The 22,431-nt window shown below is 40.8% G+C and overlaps 2 protein-coding genes across 3 annotated transcripts in view; one reads left to right on the forward strand and one right to left on the reverse strand.

Annotated features, from left to right (window-relative positions):
• Window positions 1-22,431, reverse strand: part of ERMP1 (endoplasmic reticulum metallopeptidase 1) — a gene marked incomplete at its 5' end in the record, with an annotated part of 65,590 nt that overhangs the window by 18,889 nt on the left and 24,270 nt on the right. Inside the window, 2 exons of one of the 2 annotated variants that reach the window (XM_082301456.1) lie at window positions 733-1,034; window positions 1,640-1,920. The exons of the other annotated variant lie outside the window; for it this stretch is intronic. Of the exons in view, the coding sequence (XP_082157582.1) occupies window positions 733-1,034; window positions 1,640-1,920 (583 nt within the window). Of the gene's footprint in view, window positions 1-732; window positions 1,035-1,639; window positions 1,921-22,431 lie in introns of those variants that run through there. 2 annotated transcript variants of the gene reach the window in all.
• On the forward strand, window positions 14,428-22,035 carry LOC309585334 (monocarboxylate transporter 13-like; the record flags this gene model as incomplete). Its single annotated transcript, XM_082301992.1, has 5 exons — window positions 14,428-14,629; window positions 17,230-17,281; window positions 17,907-18,100; window positions 19,223-20,026; window positions 21,824-22,035. 5 exons carry the CDS (start codon window positions 14,428-14,430, stop codon window positions 22,033-22,035), a joined length of 1,464 nt encoding a protein of 487 aa, XP_082158118.1.

Here is a 22,431-nt window from a genome sequence, read left to right on the forward strand (position 1 = left end):
AGTGTTGCAACAAATTTTGTGTTTTAGATCCATACCTTCCTGGCTCTGTTAAACCCACAAATTTACAAAGCAGTTTACACCCTTGCTGCAATAATAATTTAACAGGATTCGATTTATAAGATGTAGAGGAACAAGACTAAGCAAGTACACAAAACTGATAGTCAAAGTAGCTGTAAAAGAGATACAGACACTACCAAGGCAACAGTACCCCAGCCTCTGATCACTACACTCTTTTGAGACAGGAGCTTTGAATGTGGAAAGAAATGAAAAAAACCTGGCATATCTTAAGCATATCAGACTGAAAATCTGAGATACCAGCAAAAGGAGGGGAAAACAGACTGGTTAGTGGGGATGGGCATAGTCTCTGGCTAAGCACCCTGTGAAAGAAAAGCCAGGAATAAACCAGTAAAGAAGTATGAAAAGCCCTGGATGATGGGCGGAAGCAGCACATGAACTATATGCATAAGCAGTGAATTCTAAGAAAGGCAGACATAACCAAACCTTCCAGAAATCTAAATACGCACCTGCAAATTGCTGCCTACAGAAAGTGAGAGTGAAATTCTAAGTTTAACAGGATCAACCTGTCACTCTAAGCAATGAATTTCACTGAGACCAAACAGACTAGTTGACACATGCAGTAATCTAATGTGGCTACTTGGTATGAGAAATCCATGAGCCAAGCTCTGCGGCTCACGTAACACACAGAAACAAGGAACAAACACACAGACCTACCCGGGGTATTTGGTACGGAATCAAAGTGACAATTGGATAACACTGCATGCTCAGCTCCATTGCGAGGTTCCAGCTTCACTACCACATTGGTTATGTTTGCATAGTAACTAGTAAAGCCTCCTAAAAAGTCAATGCTAAAGGAGCCTGTGGGCCTTTGTATGTCTACAGATATCTTGTGAGCATCCGTGCTTTCTCTTTCTATTCCCCTAATTTGTTCTAAGAGGTAGTTAACTGCAAGAACTTCGTTCTCTGGACTTCCAACTGTTCTGGGCCCAATTGCTGTAATGTTGTCAAGATATCCCCTGTAAGACATAAATTAAAACTTCAGCATCAATACATTCAACATTTAGTATGTAACTTATCTACAACTGTAACATTTTGGTACATGGCTCTATTTCAAAACTCAAGGTAAGCAGAAAAGGCTAAAGCCAGTTAGACAGTAACTTGTAATGGGCATATAGGCCTGATCTTTACTCAGGACTCCTTAGCTTAACTACCATGATATTAAGCCAATGTACTGGCTTTCTGATCTGAACATATCAATTCAAAAAGGAACAGAAGAGTGATTGGGAAAGAGTGATTTTATCTTTAGTGAGGTTCTGTACATGCATACATGCCCTTTCCTGAAGGTCTGAATAACCACACTTTTACCAAGACATACACCTGACATTAACACTCTAAAATTACAGTGATAGTTTTAGTCTTCCCGACGTTTTGGTGACACAACTAAAAACTTGCAAAGAAGCTTTCCGAGACACTGTACACTACACGAGACTAACAGAACTAAACTATGGGGGACGCGCTGTTTCATCAGCTCCGAGCTCTCGCCAGGGCAAAGCATGACATGACCCCTCTGCCAGGGACCGCCACCCACCGGCGCCCCTCCCGCGCGGTGGCCCCGCCGTACCTGGCACGGGCGGCGCTGAAGTCGCGGGGCCCGGCGGCGGCGGGCGGGCGGCTCAGGAGCTGCCGGTGCGACACCTGCGCCAGCGCCCGCAGCCCCAGCAGGTACAGCAGCACCAGCGGCGCCCCCCGCGCTTCGGGCAGCGGCAGCAGCGGCCGCCGCCCGCCCCGCTTCTTCCCGCCCGCGCCGCGGTCGCCATCCTCCTGCGGCGGCGGCTGGCGGCGGTCGCGCTGTGCGGCGGTGGCGCGGAGCCGCCACACGCCCGTGTCGCCGCTGCGCTCCATGGCCGCGCCGTGCGCCCGCCCGCCGCGCAGCCGCCGTACGGGCCCGGGCCAGGGCAGAGCGCGGCCCGGCCCCGCCCGGCGCGCGGGACGGCCCCGGTGCTCACGTGGCCCGGCGGAGGGGCCGGCGGGGGCACCGCTTCCGCGGATCGCCAGGGGTGGGTCAGGGTGGAAGGGAGCAGCGGGCGTCACCTGCTCCAACCTCCCTGCTCAAGCAGGGTCATCCCAGAGCACCTGGCATAGGATTTCTCCTTACTGTTCTTGAATATCCCCAGTGAGGGAGACTCCACAGCCTCTCTTGTTTTAGCGCATAGTCACCCACACAGTAAAATGTTCTTCCTCGTGTTCAGGGGGAAGTTCCTGTGCATCATTTTCTGCTCGTTGCCTCTTGTCCTGTCGCTCAGCACCACTGAGCAGTGCCTGGTCCGTCCTCTGACACCCTCCCTTCAGACACTTGGCAGACACTGATGAGCTCCCCTTGCAGTCTCATCTTCCTGAGGCTGAACAAACCCATGTCTCTCAGCCTTTCCTCATAAGAGAGATGCTCCAGTTCTTTAGTTATCGTTGTTGCTCTCCACTGTACCTGCTCCCGGAACTCCATGTCTCTTTTGTCCTCAGGAGCTCGTAACTGGGCACAGCCAGTGCAGCTTAGGCCTGTGTCTGGCTACACACCGAGGCGGGGAAGCCCTCAGCACTGGTTTTCTGTGGAGAATGGTGGCCCGGCAGCAGTGAATCCGTGAGCCCTCTGTTCAGCCACAGCTACAAGGTGAGCATCCACTTGACCCTGCCTGCCCCGTGCATTGTGTGCTGCACTGCCTTGCTTGTGAAGGTGTGGAAGGCTTTTCCTGGTTTCCTGCTTCTTTTAATTGGTTGGTTGGTTGTTTGGTCTGGTTTTCATTAAAACAAAGTTCACAGAAGTAAAAGTGGTGCCACATAGGGGAGCAGCAGAGTGCCACAGGGCAGCACACCAGGTGCCTCACAGAAATGAAGTCACACCACTGGTGGTTCTGGCTGGGTTTCCCCCTCCATTGCATTGTATCTTTGGCATTTCATAGCTGTAGCACTGCCCAGAGTGGAGCTCAATTAGGCTGGGGTGCAGAGCAATAGTGCCAGGAGGTGCTAGTGAATAGCAGCTTCCAGGGAACTCATGCCAAGGAGAGAACCTTTGAGGATGGGGCCCAAGCTGTGACGAAGACTGTCACTCATGCAGCACTTCACACCATTCTCCCGGGAAGAAAACACGTCTGCCTGCTCTCACACTGCCTTTGAATGATGGCACAGACCTCTTTGGTGGTCATTTTCCCTATCTCTATCATACTGCTTTCCAATGTACTTCACCATGTTTTAAGATATCCTGAAAGATACTTATTTTTGATGCTTTGTGACATAATCTGGAAACAAAATATGTAATGAGGTGATCTAGAGAAATGGGAGTTTTAATAAATCCAGTGATGCAGATAAACACTGAACACTGCTGCTTTCTACCCTGCCCTTGTTGCTAAATGAAAAGTAATAGGATTTGCAATACCCTTTGGAATTAAAAAGTCTGAAAAAGTGGTGAACTGAAAGGTGATGACTATGCTCTCTGCACACCCCAGGTGCTTTAGGAAATTTCCATACTCAGGCTTAGTGAGTTTTCTCATTTGCTTCACTGCATACTCAGTACAGACAAGATTATTCATGACAATTTATGATTTCCAACTCCAGATTATGCTATGACCCAGTAACATAGTTCTGGGCTGAGAGATTTGGTTTATTCTGTTTTGTTCAGTTTTTTTCCTTTCTGCTTTTGTCTCACCTATGTTACCTCTCTCTTCACAAGGAGACAAACAAACCTACAGATTAGGTCCTCAAAAGTAGATTTTACATTAGAAACTACTATGAAAAATTCCAGTATACATTTTTTCTTAAAAATACCAATGCATAATTAGTCCAGTGAAAGGCTTGCAACACAAATAACAAAACAAAACAAAAAAATAAAATGTGATCCCCCAATATGGAATGGAATGGAAACTGCCCGTTGAAAATGTTATATTCATAATCTGTGTGATGTTAAGGTAGTATCAGAAATATACATAAGAAAATATGGTTTTAAAGAAAGCTCACTATTGAGTGTACATCTCGGTTTCTCCTTTGAAATTCTTGTGTAGGTCTTGAAGTTGTATAGAGAAGGCAAACAAGGAGTCAAATATGGACTTTCATCTTTTATTTTGATTTCATGGATAATATCATCAGTGCTAAAGTACTAGGGGCTACCACTCCTGAAAGACTCACCTAAGCAGCTTTTTGCAGGGCCAGTTGCTCTCCAGTAACATATTTTGTTACATACCAGTTTTACTATGCCTACATTATTGATCTGGAGCATTGTGCACAGTTTGAGAAAGAGGAGCTACACATCATTTATTTCTTTTTGCTATATGCTTACCTGAGGATTGGAACTGTAGAAAAATTTCATTGTTTTCTTAATGGTCTTTTTCCTTTTATTCTTTGGGCAATATAGGAACATTAAACCACCCCCAGTTAAGAAAAAGACTTGACTGTACTGGTTTTGGTGACAGTCATATTCTATAGATCAAAACAATTTTTAAAATTCTGTCAATTCAAAATTCAGAAGTAATTTTCTGCTTTAGATCAGAAAGATTTCCCATGTTTGAAAGGCCGACAGCCCTTTTATCATCTGTTCTGAGCAAAACATTTGGGAGGGTACTGTGTGATATGAATTAAGCTGGAATTATAGTGCTTACATGTTTTGACATGATTGTAACATCAGGGTCAAATAAATCAACAAACACAGTGCCCTTTATTGCTCTGTTAGTCTGGAATGGCCGATTTAAGATAATTGGATTTAATTTCCAATCAAATTATTCAGCATAAATTCAGTTTGACTTTATGTCAAGAAGGCTGGTGTTTAACCTAGTATCTTGCAATCCAAGCTAGTTCATTTTGTCAGCTCACAAAAGAGGAAAATCCTGTGTTCACTGAGCATAAATCATACTTGTAAACCTTGTTTTAAGCAGAAAAAGTAAAAAGGCAATTCCTTATCCATAAGGACTACGGGTTGGATTTGTTTTTTCTAATTTAGTAGCAGACGCAAGTTAAGTCATAGCAGGTTAACATTCTTGCTTAACAGAAAGGTACAGATATGAATATTTTATATGCTAAGGCCACCATCAGCTATTTACGGTAAGAGAACTAGAACACTATCTTCAGACTACCATTCAGTTTTGATTAAAAATAAATAGTGATTAAGTAATAGGTAAATTGTTCTCATTGTCACCTTTCTTATTCAAATGTGACTCACTTGCAGTATTAATTTCTTAGCTTCCATTTCCCATCCATCAAATCCTCCTGCATCATTGACCGATAAATTGAAAATCCCTTTGTTACAAGATTTCTAGTCCACTGTAGGTATTAATACATTGTGATCAAGACCCCTTTTACATTCATCATTGAGTTTTACAAACTGTTGATTTTCAAGCCCTTTCATTCTCCTACTAACCATTCTGATGGTTTCAAGTTTTCTAGTAACTTTCCTGCATTGCTAAACCAAAAGAAGTGGTATCGCGGCACCTACACCAGTGACAAATACAAAGGTAAAATCATTGCTACTCTGCAGGGAGTCAGAGATGTTTATTTGCTTTAACGTAAACATGTTGCCACAGCTTTGAAGTGACAGTTCTGTCCAGCTGTCTTGGGAATCTGGTTCTGTCACTGCAGCATGTTCCAGCCATCCACTTAGTGTCCCACAGTTTCTCTGTGTGTGACAGACTAGCTTGAAATGAAATTTGGACTGAGCAGGAAACCCTGTGAGGAAGACGAATGAGATTTTACATTCTGAGTTTCCAGGGCCTATTATGTCAGCCTTTCTTTAGTGACACGTTGGCTTGGAAAAATCTTTCTTCCCTGCACAGAAGGTGGTGTTGGATCACTGAGCCTTCCTGCCATAATGGAGATCAATCTTCACTCCTCCCTCAGACACAGATCTATCATCTCTTCAACCATATATCCATCAGTTACCTCACTCCTGTAGCCACAGTGTTGTAACTAGAAGCTCGTATTAAATCAATTTCCTGCCCTGTCTTCAAGGTGGGGATTTTGGTCACTACTACTGACAGTCCAGTTCCCATCCCTTAATTGTGGCCTGGCTCTCATTCTGTGTACTGCAAGCTTGAAAATGTTTGCCTTGCAAACTTGGTAAGCATTCAGTATTGCTCTGAGTCGACAGGCATTCTTCTTCATTGTCTGTTGCCATCCTAGTCTTAGAAACGAAACTAGGAAGAATATTTTAAGACCTCGGTGCAAGAATCCATCCTTACAGAAATACAGGGTACCCTTGTGTAACCTTGTATTCAGTTCAATACAAGCAGCTGTTCACTGTGAAAACTCTTCTATACAGGCACACTTCATGCTGTCAAGGAAGTTTGCATTTCTTCTTCTTGGGCTTTATTTCTTCACTTTATCATAACTTCACAATGGATAGCACTGTGTGTCACAGGCTAGTTTAAGAAAATAGCGCAGGAAGTCTTATGAGCTTATATCCCTTAATGTCTGTGTTCTCAGCTGACTCCTTGTAAAAATCCATCCCAGGTATCAACCAGACAACATTTAGGGCTCATTTAGCCAACACATCCATCTCTTTCCTAAGGCACGAGGACAGAAAATGCCTCATTGACACTCCTGACATACCCAAGAATTGGGCATTTTCACCTTCATCCTGTAATTAAAGCAGAATGATTAAACTCTGGTCACTTATTTCAGAACAGGAAGTGGAAGAAGCCACCCACAGATGCTAGATTGATAGGGCACAGAGAGACTCTTGTTTGCATCAGCACTGTACTTAACCATTTTGTTTTGATAAGGTTAAGCAGTGCCTTTCCCTCTTCCCTGTTTAGCAGTACTCATTTTCTGTGCCCCCTCTTCTTCTTACCCTATTATTTTGTAATGGAAGCTATAATCACAACCAAGAATTACACAGAGAAAATTAACTGATTATTGCTTGTTGAAAAACTAAACAAACAACCTTTGTTTAGATGAATATACCCTCCCTTTGCAGCCAAGTCAGGCTCTATGTAACCTTCTTCCCTGTAGATACCCTGCCCCCATTTCCATGCAGGCTGAGCATTCCCTTTGTTATAAAGGAAGGCCAGGGATTGATATTGCCCTGGAGAGGGGAGCAATCAGCACACCTGACTGTAATTTCAGGACAGAAAGCTTTTTCTTCATTTGTTGCAAGCCTGTAAAGCTTCAGTCAATATTAAACCAGTAAGAATTTGTTAAACTGATAATAGGATGGCCAGAACCCAGTCCAAAATCAAGACACTTATTCATCTTTATGTATTAAATAGCTCACTTTTTACAGTCTGACAGATTCTGAAAAACCCTAATCACTCGCTTGTTTGCAACCTCTTTCTGCTCTTTAGCCCCTCTGGTATCTGCCAGCTATCACTGCCAGTTATCCTATCTCCATAAAATGCTAGCAATCACCTCCTTCGTCATCCTAACTTTATGCAACTGAATCACCACCCTGGTTGTTCTTCTCTAATCACATCAAGATAAAACTGGTTTTTTCCTTCAAGACCTTGAGTACCTCCACACTCATTCACATTTTTTTACCCAGGTTCATTTAGCATCCCATGTCATCTATTTTGACAGTAATGTCAGCCTGTTTATTTCTTACATAATAGTTTCCCAGTCCTTTCATCTGCTATCTCTCCTGCACACAGTCCTGAGAATATTTATGTTCAGGCTACTCATATTACATCAGTAATCACTTAACACCACAAATCAAACAGTCATTTAGATTCAGTTATTCAATCAATATTCTCTTAGTTGACAAATCATATGACCTGGTGATGTTTTATCTTGGTTTACTATCTGTTTGTCAGTGCTGTCAGAAGACTTTGGTCAGGGAAAAAAAAAAGAGGATATATGTGATAAGAGCTGGTAATTCCAGGTAGAGGGACAAGCATGGTTACCACCAAGGACTGATGAATGCAGGAGGCATGGTTTCATAAGGTCTCTGCCTTTCCATCTGAGCACAGCTGACTACAAGGAGACTTTGCCAGGATCTGTGTGTATTTGTGCCAGGCTGGCTTTCTATGTTTGTGCAGTTTATTTAAATAAGAATTACATTTCAGAGACTTGTTTCCCACATTTATATATACTACAGTAAGAATAATAAACAGGCAATAGATAGAGATGTTGTATCTTCTTCAAAGGCAGCCCTGTTCCAACTGAGAAATCTGTGAAGAAATTCTCTGGTGGTGAAAGGGGTGAAGTAAATTTGAAATCAGGGAACTGAAATAATTTACAGCAGCAGAGAATACAGTCACTACTTTCAGTTTTGAGAATATTGAGAAAAAGGCATTTTAGAAATACATATATATCCAGCCTCTGTTTAAACCATTGCCGATTTCATTCTGTGAGTCTAGTAATAAAAGCCAAGACCCACTAACTCCTGGATGGTTAAATATTTCTTTATGACTTGACTGGACAGCATGTAAGCATAATCTCTTCATAATCATGAATCACTGTTATTATCTGAAGTAGAGATGTTCCAGGGAGATTCTCATTTCACTCTACACCAAATATTTCATGAAGCAGTCTACCTGTGAACATATTTTGTGCTTACTCAAGCACTTAAAGTGGAAGCTAACCCTTGGAATTAGTGAAAGCTGAGCTGACAAACTAGATCTGAGCAGAAGTGACTCTTCTTGCCACCTGGAATAAACTTTTTTTTTCTCCAGTGTATGAATGGAAACCTGAAAGACATAGGAGTTTTCTAAAATGCTTAAATGTTGAACAAGAAACAGTATAAGCAGTATTAATACAAGTGCAGTCTACAGTTTTCTAATTTCTTAAGTAGAAATAAGAGATACTTAAATTTTATTTGTAAATTTGACATGTGGAGAAAAACAATAGATGATTAAGGAGAAGTGCTGTACACAGGTGTAGCATAAAGATTCCATGTGTTGCCCAGAAAGCTGTGAAAATATTTTAGCCTGATCAGATGAGTAAATTCTACTATGGTATTAATTCGTAACAGTAATTCTGGATAACCCAAACTAAATGGTATGAGTAAAGACTAAATGTATTTAGTAGGAAGGACTGTAGAAAATGAACATTCAGTGTAGTCCCACTAAGACCATTCTGTTTTTAAACCACAGTCATGACAGGCCATGATGGTATTCCTTTGCACATAATCCCCAGTAATTTCAGTGAATATAATGTTAAAAATAGTCTGATGGACTGACCAGTGAAATATTCTAGACTTTATTATTTTGTCTATAGACTTGAACTCCCATGACTATAATATAATGTTCAAGGGCCACCTATATTCCAAGCATCCCGACAATGAGGAGGAAGTCAGGCAAAAACCCAGGTGGCTTGTCTGGATGACAAGCAGGTTCTAAGGGATGACAAGCAGGTTCTAGGATGAACCTGCAGGTTCTAAGGGAATGGGCAGGGGACATGGCTAAGCCACAATGTCCTATTTGAGAAGTAAGTCGTGGCAGTCTGGTGATGTTGTCAATGACTGGCAAAGGGGAAGCATAACCACTGTTTTTAGAGAAGCAATCAGGAACACCAGAGGAACTGTAGGCCAATTAGTCACACCCCTGCACCCAGCAACATCATGGGTCAGAATTTGGTTGGCTCATAGGGCATGTGGATACACTAATTGTATACAACTGCCATGTGAATTTCTTCTCTGGATTAAGCAGTCTCATCTGCCAAGTTTCATTCCTAGCTACATTTTTTCTGCCTTCTGCATTGCAAAAAATGCAGAGTGAATTTCTCCAAATCGGGAAACTGCCCCAGCGTAGTGAGAGAAGGGTCAGTTCACCAGTCTGGTTCACTGTATGAAAACCCACATGGTAGCAGGTAGGTGAAGAAGGAGTGGCAGCAACTTTTATATCAAGACTGCACACTAATTCCACTTCAAAAACTACCCCATAATTTTCCTTTGCCATGATTTTGACTTCTCCAGCCCTAAAAAATAGCTCTAGAGAATTTTCCCAGCAAAAGAAAATTAGGATGTCACCACACAAACTTGCTGGCTTCCCATTCAAATATGCCAAAAAAATGAAATACATCCGTTTCTTAGTTATGCAGGTCAACTGCATATTTATACTTCCCCTTAGCACACGCAAATTACACAAGTTACTGATCAAGTCATGAAGCAAGTACACAAACATGTAAATAAAAATATTACAAAAAGCAACAAGCAACAACCCACCCTGCCTCCCCAACAATTACAGTAGCAGTACAGCCGCCACAACTTTGGTGCAAGGCAAATTGGTAGGAAAGGGAATAAGTTACAATAAACTAGCAGTGAGAGCTGGGAGAGGAAAGTTTTATGAGATCCAGCAGTATTTAACTGTGGGCCCTTAAATCTCAGAACTAAGGCACTGCTCTGATGTGGTGAAAGGTTCTGAACATGCATGTATCGTGCTCAGGAGAGCATATTCAGGCTTCCTATAACTTCTTTAGTTGCTGCAGTCTATGTGATGCTCACTGTAGCCAATATCTGTCCAACAGCACAATCATAGGGAAGCCACAAATGAATTTCAAATTTGAATAAACATTTTCAGTAAATGCCATAGAACACAGGAGAGTTCTGGTTGGTCCAATAGTTGAGTTCAATAAAAAACGTGGACAGCAGTCCAAGGCTAGTATAAGTACAGGGCAGATATATAACAAAATCTGCCTTCCTCCTCTAGTTTCCTCCACCCATTCCTCATTTTGCTTCTCTGATCTCTAGTCAGGACAGAGCTTCATTTTTCTGAATATAGGTGGAGTCAAATGACTTTTGAGGAGGGGAGGAAGGGATTCTTATAAAATCCGATGCTTATGCATTCTGAGGGAGACAGATTGGTTTGCTCAGATAGCCAGATGGTAGTTCTGGTGAGAAAGATGACCTGGTGGTTTGCAGCACAACTCATGAACTTACATACAACTGGAAGGTGAAGGAAGAGCTTCGTATCACATACAAGCCTTGGCTACCTGAATAAGGTAATTTCTTGATGCAATACTTGATTTTTGTTACTTCTAAGTGGTTGCTCAGAGCATTCAGCCCTGCTTTTCCATCCTAATGTGCTTTGTCAATAAACTGTTATAGATCATGTTAGACTGACTCCTTCTAAAATGATGTTCTGAAGTTAGAAATGAAATTGAGAGTTAATGAAGAGTTCCTCTTGAATTTGTGTCTGAGGAGCAGTAATTAGTATGACTCTGTTGTAGTTGAGGCTCTAGTGACAGTATCAGCCAGAGCCAGTCTGAGTGTTAGATGAAAATCATAGGGTATCTGAATGTGACACAGTGCCTGTTCCTTGCCTGAGTACCAAGGCACAAGTGTGGAGGAAGTTTCAACATAAATTACGATTGATTTCCTTGTTTCTTTCCATCTTACTTCTAATACAACCAATAAAACAAGACTATATTATTTAATCTGTTGTTAATTAATTAAATACCTATTTTGTATTTAGTTTTATATAGTTCCTGTTTCAAGGTATCAGCCTTTGGTAAAAGTAGTTTTGTATCTGTACATGTTAAGTATGATTTTCTTCCTTTTCTCTTTTTTGGTAAGTCCAAATCCAAGGTAAAGTACAATACTTGTACTGGAAACCCAAACCAAATACCCATTACCAAGTCATATTTCTTTATCTCAGTGTAGAAAAACTTGAAACTTGCCCCTTTTTGTGTTCTTGGGGAACCTATATCTGTAAAGTATCACCAGCTCACAAGAAGCCCATTCAGCCTCCATTCAGAGAGAGTGAATACACTTACTTGGGGGAGTGTTATGTATGAGTTGCATTAGAACAAGAAGTTTAGGATTCATACTAACAACAGTCTTTTCTTGATTCCACCACCAAATTGTTTTGCAATGGGCAGCAAATGTATTCAACTCATTTGCTCTTTTGTAAAAAGTGAATTAGAATATGGAGCACAAGATAACCAAGTAAAACAAGTATCCGTCTTTACAAGTTTATGTGGCACCCTAAAATGCAAGCAGTGAGATAAGCATTTTATAATTTATTTTTATAATTGTCTGATAAGCTTTTTGAATCACTGACATGAATCAAAGCAGAAACAGCTTGGAGAACTTGCAGAGCATGAATAGAGGAACAGCCTCGGTGCCTCAGAATGTGCCTTTGTAGCTATCCAGGTGCAAAGATAAAGGTTGTACTCTTGCCCATGTTCCTGCTGGCAAATTTCGCCATGCACATAATGACACTACTAACAGAGCTGCCTGCTCTTGCTTATGCACACACCAAGCACAGGCTTTCCTGATTTAAGCCCCTGTCTCACAGGACATCTGTTCCAGCTGCCAGGAGAAATCTTGGAGGCAGGAGTCAGTGGGATGCTAGACAGAATGATTATGCTTCTAGGCACAGCTTTAAATTTTTGAGGGATCTTGTGTATGGCCAGGCACAACAGAAGGAGCAGTTTCTCTACAGGTCTTTACTCCTTTTTATTTAGGTTAGCTCCAGGGACAAAATGAGTAAGTGAAGATATTAATACCTTACTGCTTACCATTACTCAATAGCTAAGAGCAAAAGGAGATCCTATGTAGGTTTTTTCAGCTTAGGGTGTTTGCATTGCATCATCTTATAATAAACTTTCTCTTGCAAGTGAAGGAGGAAGAAAGCAAAGCATGGTGTCAGAAACAAGTTCCCGTATTTTAATATCTATGTTTCTTCTACCCCCTTCTGGCATTCCAGCAATTCCCTATAGTATGTAGCTGCACTGCTTTCAAATCTGTAGGGCCGCTGGAAAATAACAACCTCATTAATTAATCATGCAACTGAAATAGTAATTTCATTTTGGAGTTACATGTAACATTGAAAGGAACTGAAGGTTGAATTCTGAGCTGTGACATAAAAGATATATTTGTCGTAAGGAAACATGCTGTTCATTTAAGTTTTGTGAGCAGTAAGGCCCAGTTTATATTCCTACTGGGACAGAGTTTGCCTAATGTAAGTGAAGGGTGCTGGGTGGTGTCAGGAAATAGATTTTATCATGCCTGTTTTAGTCTGGGTGCTGCCTGGTAAGTAGCAGGATTTCTTCTATCTGACTTGTGGCACTAATCGTAATCCCTTGCCCAGGCATGTTCATGCAGAATGCAGAAATATCAGTATCACTCTACCTAAGCAGGCTCATTTGGCTTGAGTGTTGCATCCTTTTTATGTTCTTCCAGGACTCAAACAAAATTATGACCATGCTGCTGCAACTGTCAGAAGACATGGCTATAGCTTGATATAATTTCTGTATTTTCTTATAGTAGCTGAGCACTAATACAAGTATTAATGCTTCCAACTTTACAAAATTTATGACCTTTGAAAGTATCAGCTGCATTTGACAACTGAGAAAACAAGCACAGCAAGATCAAACAACTTGCTTAAGGTCACTCAGAAACTGTGGGAATGAAAACCTACATAATTCTTTCATATAGACCTCAACACAAGGCAGTCTCTCCCTCTCTTGTGGCTGTTCTAAGATTTTTTAGGATGTGCAAATGTGTCCAGTGCCGCATCAGTCCAGACCCATGGCAGTAGAATGATCTTTCTTCTGATCCCTACAAGGCTCTGATGGCTTCTTTTCCCCATTCTGCTGCAGTGATTCAAGTCCTCCTGTGATCATGTACCTCAATGGAGCACATCACAGGACTAGTGACTGCTCCTTTGAAAATTTCAAGTGGCATGGATTCCCTCATGCAGCTCATTTTTCCCAGCTGCACAGAGGGAAGAATAATTTTAAGTACAGTACATCTTCAGCTATCTCAAGTTCCCATTCTCCTCCTGAGATAGGTCTTTTTTGGTCTTCTGCATCTTGTACAGCATGCCTGCTCAGAATTTAGTGTCCATGAAGAAACCAGAAAAATATATGAATGTTTCTCTCCCTCCAGCCACATCCCGTATCCTCCATGTGCTGCATGATTACTGCGAGTTTGTCACAGAACTTTTAAGGGGAAATACACCTTTTCAATTTTGTGTTTAATAAGATGTTCTTGCCTATGAATATAACTTCACAAGGATGGATGTGAACCATTTTGGCAAAAATGCTTGGCGGTGCAGGAACAATTAATATTTATAAATGCTAAAATTTTGAGGACCCTAAAATTCTTCTATCTTTGAAAATCTTCATGTCTGAATCTTTTCCCATTGTCTTCTCTCCTTTGTTCACATCTGCATGCTTCTTTTGTTTTCTTCACTCTGTACTTGAATTACTTTTTTTTCCTTTAATTTCTTTATTCAGTCTTCTGTCTCTTGGGGCATCTGTTCCCCAGGTAATATTTTCAGTCAAACCACTGTAATGCATGTTGTGTTTTAACTTGGTAATTACTTGTATAAGCCATTCCTAGAATATTTTAATTAATTTCTTTAACAATGGGCCTTCTACCAATTTGCAGATCTTTTAAAAAACCTCATCACCATCACTATCACTCCAGGAAAAAAAAAAAAAAAAGAAAAAACAACTCAAAATCCAGAGAAGATCTGAGAATTAGAAAACATGCAGGCTAAAGACAGCAATCCACCAGACGGTGGCTATGGATGGATTGTGGTAGTGTCAGCCTTCATGGTGATGGGCCTCACTGTTGCTGTCCTCAAGACTTTTGGTCTATTCTTTGTTGAAATCCAGCAGCACTTTGATGAACTTGCAAGCACCACGTCCTGGATCACATCAATAACTATTGCTGTCTTTCATTTAGGAGGTAGGTAGTAGTGCTCCTCTAGCATTTTATTTTAATGTATTAACTACCCGAGCAAGTTTGCAATCTTCCTTAAAAAAACCCACCTAGAAACATGTAAGGTCTAGACTTCCTTCTTCTGTCTCTACCAAAAACACAGAAAATTTTCTTACAGAAAATCGGCATTTGCTGCCTCAGATATGGAATGGGTTAATAACAGAACTCTATAGACACAGGAATCTGATTGCCTGAAAAAACATCATGTACCTAAACTCATGATTAAGTTTTGCTACAGGCTTTGAGTTAAACTCATTAGAGATAATTCTAATAGCCACAGAGCTTGTTGAATCAAGCTCTTAAACCAGTTTGTGCAAGTTCACTGATCTCTCAGAGTGACTGTCACTTTTTCAAAGTACTTCAAAACATAAAGATTGTGACCCTGTCTGGCAGGTAGACCATCTGCTACCAGAATGAATGTCAGTCCTGCTTTTTTCCACTTCTCCTTTTTATCTTCACCAAGATCCCCTTTCTTTGCATGTATTACCAATCCTGTGTCTTCTTTACCCCTGTTAGTATGATTCCAAGTTATTGATCTACCAGAAGACTCCAAGAGTTAAAAAGAAAAAAAACCAACTTCAGCTCACCCAGAGAGAGGTCAATAAAGACATGACCATGCAAGCAGAGAGTAGGAGAAGAGAGAGTGAACTATCCCAGTTAAAGGCAGTGAGCTATGAGAACAGGTCAAATACCACATCTCACCAAATGAAGGAGGGAAAAATATGAAACATACCACATTTGACTCAACTTGGTTGTTTAGAGAGTTCTCAGTGCCCTTGTAAACTGCATGATCCTTCACATGATGGTGAGGATTCCAAACATGTGCAGGCTTGAACTGTACAGAATTTGTGAAGTCTGCTCTGCATATTCTCATAGAGATACATGGTTGCAATAGGTAAATATCCTTACATAATGAATGCTATCATAATTTTGTTTATGAAGACACTTCATTACATAGACACTGTATAATTACATGCATCCTACTCAGTCCACACCTATCAGTACTATTGCTTGGAACTGCAGTACTTCCAAACATCAAGAGCAACTGATCTTGCTTTGAAAAATGTATTCAGAAGGAAAAAAGAGTAACCCAAAGTCAAAGTAAAAAGATAAAGTAAGTAATGAGTTGAAAAGATTTTATCAGTTCCATAAACTGCTATCCTTGATGCTTGCTTTACAGTGACAGATGTAATTAACTGAAAAAAAATCATTGAAAAACCTGCTTCACAGGCCACAGAAATTAATAAATGGTAATCTATCTATTTGGTTTACAAATTAGACATATCACTGACACATTGTGATACTATTTTGTAATTCAGGCATTTGAACTTCATGAGAAGAAAAAGCCACCATAGGAGGAAAAACCTTGAAGTCCTGTTTCAGTTAGGTTTTGTTTTGTTATAACATATATTTACATTATATAGGAATGTATCAAGGAATACAGCTTAGGACACATTAATATCAAGTATAAACCAGCAAAAACATATTTGCCTAGCCAAGTGTGAGGCCAGCCTACTTCAAAAAAGGCAGCTATAATTTTCAGCAGAAACTGTTTTTCATCCTTTGAAATACTTTGAAAATAATCCTCTTTCAGTGAATAAAGCTTGATGGCCAAACATTCCAAACCCCTTCTGTATAGTAGTTTATAAATGTCTCAGGTCAATACATAATTGTCCTCATCTTCTCCTGCCTTTGCTTCATTTATAGGGACCACAAGACTTCCTGATGAAGATCACCAGAGCCTCCAGTTCTTTGATCATGTTTCCATGCCTGGCTTAGTCTTTCTTAATATGTATCTCTGGGAAACCTTAAGTGTCATTTGGCTCAGTATGAAGGATGATCACTGAATTATTATTTTTTCCCATTTGGATCCTTTCAACAGCAGGTCTGTTTCTTGTGTCGAAGGAGAGCATGTGCTTCCACTCACAAGGTCTGCACTTGCAACAGGCTGTTCAGTTTACTACAGCAGGGATTCTCCCCATCACCTTGACCAGCCTTCTCTCGGTACTGATGTACACCTCCCAACACCTTTCTCTTTGCACTCTGGTTGTCATCCCTTTCCATTGCTTGTACATTTTCTGTGTGTTGCCCTTACCCTTTCAGACTCTGGAGTCTAGCTGTTTTACCCATTTCCAGTTCTGTGGATAGCTTCTTTCTTTCTCTTGCTACCCAATGTTTAATGTCTGCCTGTTTATTCTTATTTGCTATTTAAAGATTGAGTTTTGGTAGTATTCCTGCTCCAACTGCAGATCTTTTACTTGTCTTCAAGCACTTTCATGGAAGTTATCCTGTGTCCTTGCTGGCTGCTCTCTCTTAATCATTGTCTTCCTACTTATTTCAATTTAGAAGCCTGGTCCTCGTTAACGGAATTCCGTTTTATGCACGAACTCCAGCTGCCAGGATATTTAACACACTGTAGGGAGCTGGTGGTACTTGGGAATCCCCTAGTGGCCACGGCTATTTAAAGAAATCCTACGGCCTTGAACTCAACTCTGCGATGCTGATGGAAAAACAGCCAGGCAGTAAAACTGATCCTTAATTAAGCAAAAATATGCCTGACATTTCAGGTGCTTCCAGACAGCGACTAGAGACCAAAGCAGCAGCTGCACCATCAGATCTGTACTGCCTGCACCTTTGCCCTTCTGTTGAACAGTCCCTGCAGTCTCTTGAGAGAAACTGTACCACTAAAATAATGATTTAAGAAATGAACTGCCAATTTTCTGTAAAAAGAATAACCACAAAATAAACCCTAATTTTTGGTCCTTTATAAACTTTTAAAATTCCATTAAGGGTTGATTTTTGCAAAATTCTAGAAAACAAAAGTTAGTTTTCTCCAGAAAGTTTTCATGCCAGCCACATCAATAATATATTCTCAATAATACAGTTTTTATAGATGAACCTATAGATTCTATGGCTGAAGTTTCACTTTCTGCTAAAACAGTCCATGAGGTTCTGTCATGTTGGTAGTTGTATAGCTACATGAAAATCAGTTGTATAGCTACATGAAAACTGTCCTACTATGAGGAAGGCACTAAAATGCTCTTTCCCTTTAAAAGAGTCCACATATGTTAAATATATTTTCAAATCTGTGCCTCAGGGACAGTAATTTCTCTAACAGCAAGAATACAATTTTGAAATTTTGATTGACCTCCTACCCCATCCAGCAGAGTTAAGGCTGTTTGTGTCAAGCATTATAAGGCTAGTCCTCCTCCAAATGTTTCATTTATTTGGCTGTGTTAATCAGATTATTGTTCCTAATGTATTTTTCTTTCTCCAATTTTGCTGCTGATCCAGCCCCTGTTGCCAGTTCACTATGTGTACAATACACCCATCGGACAGTTGTGATCACTGGAGGACTTCTGGCTTTTTCAGGAATGGCACTGGGGTTTTTTGGATTCAACATGGTCTGGATGTATGCAACGACTGGCTTCCTACAGGGTATGAATTTATGGCTTTATGGCTTTCTTCCAACAACATATTATTTGAGGGTGCTAGTGGTAGGAGTTTTAAAATCTGGTATCTATCTTGATTTTATGAGCAGCTAGAACCAGCAATGCTCTTTAAAAGAGATTTCCCTCCCGTCCCACTCTGGAAATAAGAATTTGTACAGGAAACCTGCAACAATGAAGATGACAAATAGATGCCAGTAATTTGTACCTGCAAATGATATGCAAGCAGAAAATTAAGTATTTTATTTTTCATTCAGAGACAAGAGCTTTGTGAAGGTTTAAAGAATCTTCATAAAGGGTGCTGAAGTTATAAGACATGGAGATTTTGTACTTTCTATCAACTTATCTTATGTTTTGAACAAAGTCCCAGGCTTCCATTTGATTCCAATCCTTTCCTTTACTCCAGGCAAAACCAGGCCAGAAAATTGTCTCCAACAGCTAGCAGATTTTCCTGGAACAGGAAGCAAAGCTAGCAGGGAATAATATAAACCATTCTGAATTCCATACTGGATGCCTGAGAAAATGTCTGGAATTTGAGCCCATTGGCAGTCCTGGGCTGCTGAAGTCTAGGGAGACATCAAAATAACTCTAAGTTAGAGCAGGTTTTAAGTTTGCTCAAAGCAGTCGAGCGAGAAAATGAAGAGCCAACAGAGGCAATACACCAGCTTCCTTCATGTCCTGCCTCACTTTCTACCCTGAACACAGCTCAGCTTAACCTGCTGGTCTGACCTAGTACCAACCTTAGCGCAGACAGCATGGACACTGAGATTTGTCTAGCTTCACCCCTATGACCATGTGATTTCTCATGCACTGACAAGGCTGTGAAACCAACTTCTTCTTCTTTTTTTTTTTTTTTAAAATGAGAATGTAATAATGTATATACTTCATGTTCCTGCTTTTTCGCTTGAATATATACAACTCACAGAATATAACATCACAAATATACTCTTACATCTAATCCAGCTAAGCTCATGCTTCTGCTAGGCAAAAATGTTTTCCTTCTAACACTTTTTAACTTTACAAATGTAGGAGCACTGACTGCTTTAATGTCCACCTTCACAGAATACCTCAACAGTGTCTAACCAGTGCTATTTCTATTGGTGATTTTCAGGTCTTGGCATTTCCTTTTCGTGGACACCAGCTATTAGCATTGTTAGCCACTATTTCTCCAAGAAAAGGGCTTTGGCCAATGCTATTGCCAGTGCTGGAGAATGTGCCTTTGCATTCACGTTTGGGCCATTTTTCCAGTGGTTGATTAGTCAATATGGATGGAAAGGTGCCCTCTTGATCATAGGTGGCATCCAACTCAATATTTGTGTCTGTGGAACACTGATGCGACCCCTGGCAAGCAGCTGCCTTGAGGCCAGCCATTGCAAAACTGAAACACCACCTCACATCGGCGCATCCAGGAGAGACAAAGAAGATAAGTCTCCTATCATGCACAAAACTTTCAACTGGATGCTTGTGAGGCGACCAGAATTTGTACTTTATGCCATTTTTGGTGTATTAGCCGCTATGAGTTTTTTTGTTCCTCCATTATTTTTAGTTCCACTTAGCTACAGCCTGGGAATAGATGAATCATGGACTGCATCCCTCCTATCCATTTTGGCTATAGTGGACTTTGGAGGCAGATTGCTGTGTGGCTGGTATGCCAACCTCCATATTACCAGAACCATTCATTTGCTGGCAATGACGATTACACTGATCAGTACTTCCCTGATGCTGTTGCCACTGGCTAACAATTATCTTTCCTTGGCAATATTCACTGGCTTCTACGGATTCTTCTTTGGTACAACAGTCGCCATTCACATTACAGTGCTGGCAGATGTTGTAGGCATGCCAGAATTCGACAGTGCTCTAGGGCTTTTCATGCTCATTCGAAGCACTGGAGGTTTTGTGGGGCCTCCTCTTGCGGGTAAGTTAAGACAACTCTATGCCAAATACAGTTTACAAGAAGAAAGGGGAATGGTAATCCAAACTGAAAAGATCTGGATCTGCACTCAAATTTCCCTGTTTTTTAGCTCAGGGGAATCTGAGCAAGATGTATATAAAAAAGAAATAGTCATTTTAAATCCTCTTCAAAATATCTTGCTCCCTCTCTTCTCTGTGATTTTAGAGATACCTTTTCAATGAGAAAACAGGGATGAAAGGCAGGGTTCACATGGTGGAACTTCCTGCTTCCTGAATCTCACATAATGCCACTTGATGGCCACCAACTGTCTTGCTATGAAAGTGTGCCTCTGGGACAAGCAGCAGACCCACACTTTCAGAGCAGAAACTGAAATCTGAGACTAGTGATGTTGCAGAAATGCTGGTATTGTTGGGAGGGTTTCTACAGAAGTTCAAATTGAACAGCCTGAAACATTAGGCTATTAAACCTCAAGGAAATATTCAGAGAGATGCCTGCTGGTTTTAGACAGCATTTGAGCCAACTAGTATAATAAGTGAGGAAGGCAGCACATAAGAACAGTGGGAAGAAAGACCAGACAATGAGACAGCACATGGATTTATGGGCTGGCAACGAGATATAGTCATCTTGGAAAAATGTGAGACAAAGGAACTGCAAGCTGTAGAGACTTTAAAAAGTGATATGGCAAAAAAATTTGACCTGTGTGTTGTGTACAATGCAGATCTGATTCCTCATCCAAAGACCATTGCTCATGTACTACAAGTGACTTTTGTGGTAATGACATCGCTGATAGGTTGCAAATGAGTAAGACTGAATACTAGAACATTTTAACTCACTTTTGAAAATACAGGAACCAGGAAGATTTGTAGAGGGTTTGAAACAGAACAGTATCAAAAATGTGTTGGAAAGATCTGAATAAAATACAGATTATAGTGGCTGGTCACCAGTACTGACTCTCTGGGGACCAGTGTGGCCCCTTTTTGTCTATTTAGTAATCTACAAAGAAGGCATGGAAGAGCAAGGAACCCTAAGTGCCTCTCAAGCTCTCCTCTCCCCTTTAAGTGTAAAATGTAAAACATTTGAGTTCATGGTTCCTGGGCTGATGTTAGTTTAGAATGTGGGCTAGGAAGTACTCTAAACATGGACAAACTTCCCACAAGCAAGCAGCCTTCATCAGCCCACAAAAGAATGTGCCATCATACCCACAGGGCAGCTGACACACTGCTGAAGCGCTACTACCATACTAGATTTCTCAGTACAGTACACAGTGGCATTACGTACTTTGGTTGGCTTAAAGCTCCCTGAAAACCAAGGTCTTCTTGTTAACATCTGTGACTCTGTAAAATGACGAACCGGAAACCCATAACACATCAGACAAATTCTCCAACTCTGTCTCCAGCAGACGAATCTCCTTTCCTTCTTTAAACTGACTCGTGTTGTAGTTATGGTCCAAATTACAGCAACAGCTACACCACAGAACGTGGAGCTACTCAGATACACAGCTACGTGGTCTGTCTTTTTTTGCCAGTACCTGCACTGTCTGCCACACTTTAGGTGGGAAAGTGCTTCAAACTGTGTAGTATATTGTTTCACTAGTAATGCACATATACAAAGCAATGAGATGTGAATTGTGTTTCAAAAATGCTGTAGTGGGATGATGTTCCATGTGCTCATGATGTAGAACTCTGCAAGACAAATACATAGCCAGCACACTGTCTTTGTGAGAGGATATATTCACACTGCTGAGCTAATTTGCAGTGTGATTCTCCATCAATCACATTGCTGTCATTTGTTTCTCCCCAGGTCTGATTGTGGACATGGCTGGAGATTACAGAGCATGCTTCTACATGGCAGGAGCCACTCTTGTCCTATCAGCTGGATTTTTAGTCATTTTAGATCGACTCCAACAGAGAAAAAAAAAAGGAAGCAAGATTAGAACTAAACCAGAAAAGTCAACATTTTCTTACCCTTCCCTCCATCTCCTGAAACATCAAACCAGAAGGTTGAGAGCCTGATGTAGTGGTGTGACTACATGAGACCTCTGACAACATTTCAGGACATATGGAAGTATTTTATTTTTGCCAAACTCACTATTAGTAGGATTTACAAAGCAACAGAAGTTTTGGGTAGGAATGCTTGAAACAAAGGAAGAAAGTAATTAATTTACATGCAAACTAGAGCAGTAATCATTACCATATTATTTTGATATTAAGTTGCATTTTGACTATGCAAGTCTTCAGCAGAGTCCCACAGGGCTGTGCTAAATGAACTAGGGAAACCATGGTCTAAATTAAATTGCCATGAAGCATGTATGCAGCAGATAGAAACTCTACCCCCAAATGCAGACTGCAGCTATCACTAAAAAAGAGGAAGAGGCATGAGCTCACAGATGTTTACTTGGGGAAGTAGTG

The sequence above is a fragment of the Coloeus monedula genome (genome assembly GCF_965178545.1).
Source record: "Coloeus monedula genome assembly, chromosome: Z".
NCBI classification, from domain to species: Eukaryota; Metazoa; Chordata; class Aves; order Passeriformes; family Corvidae; genus Coloeus; species Coloeus monedula.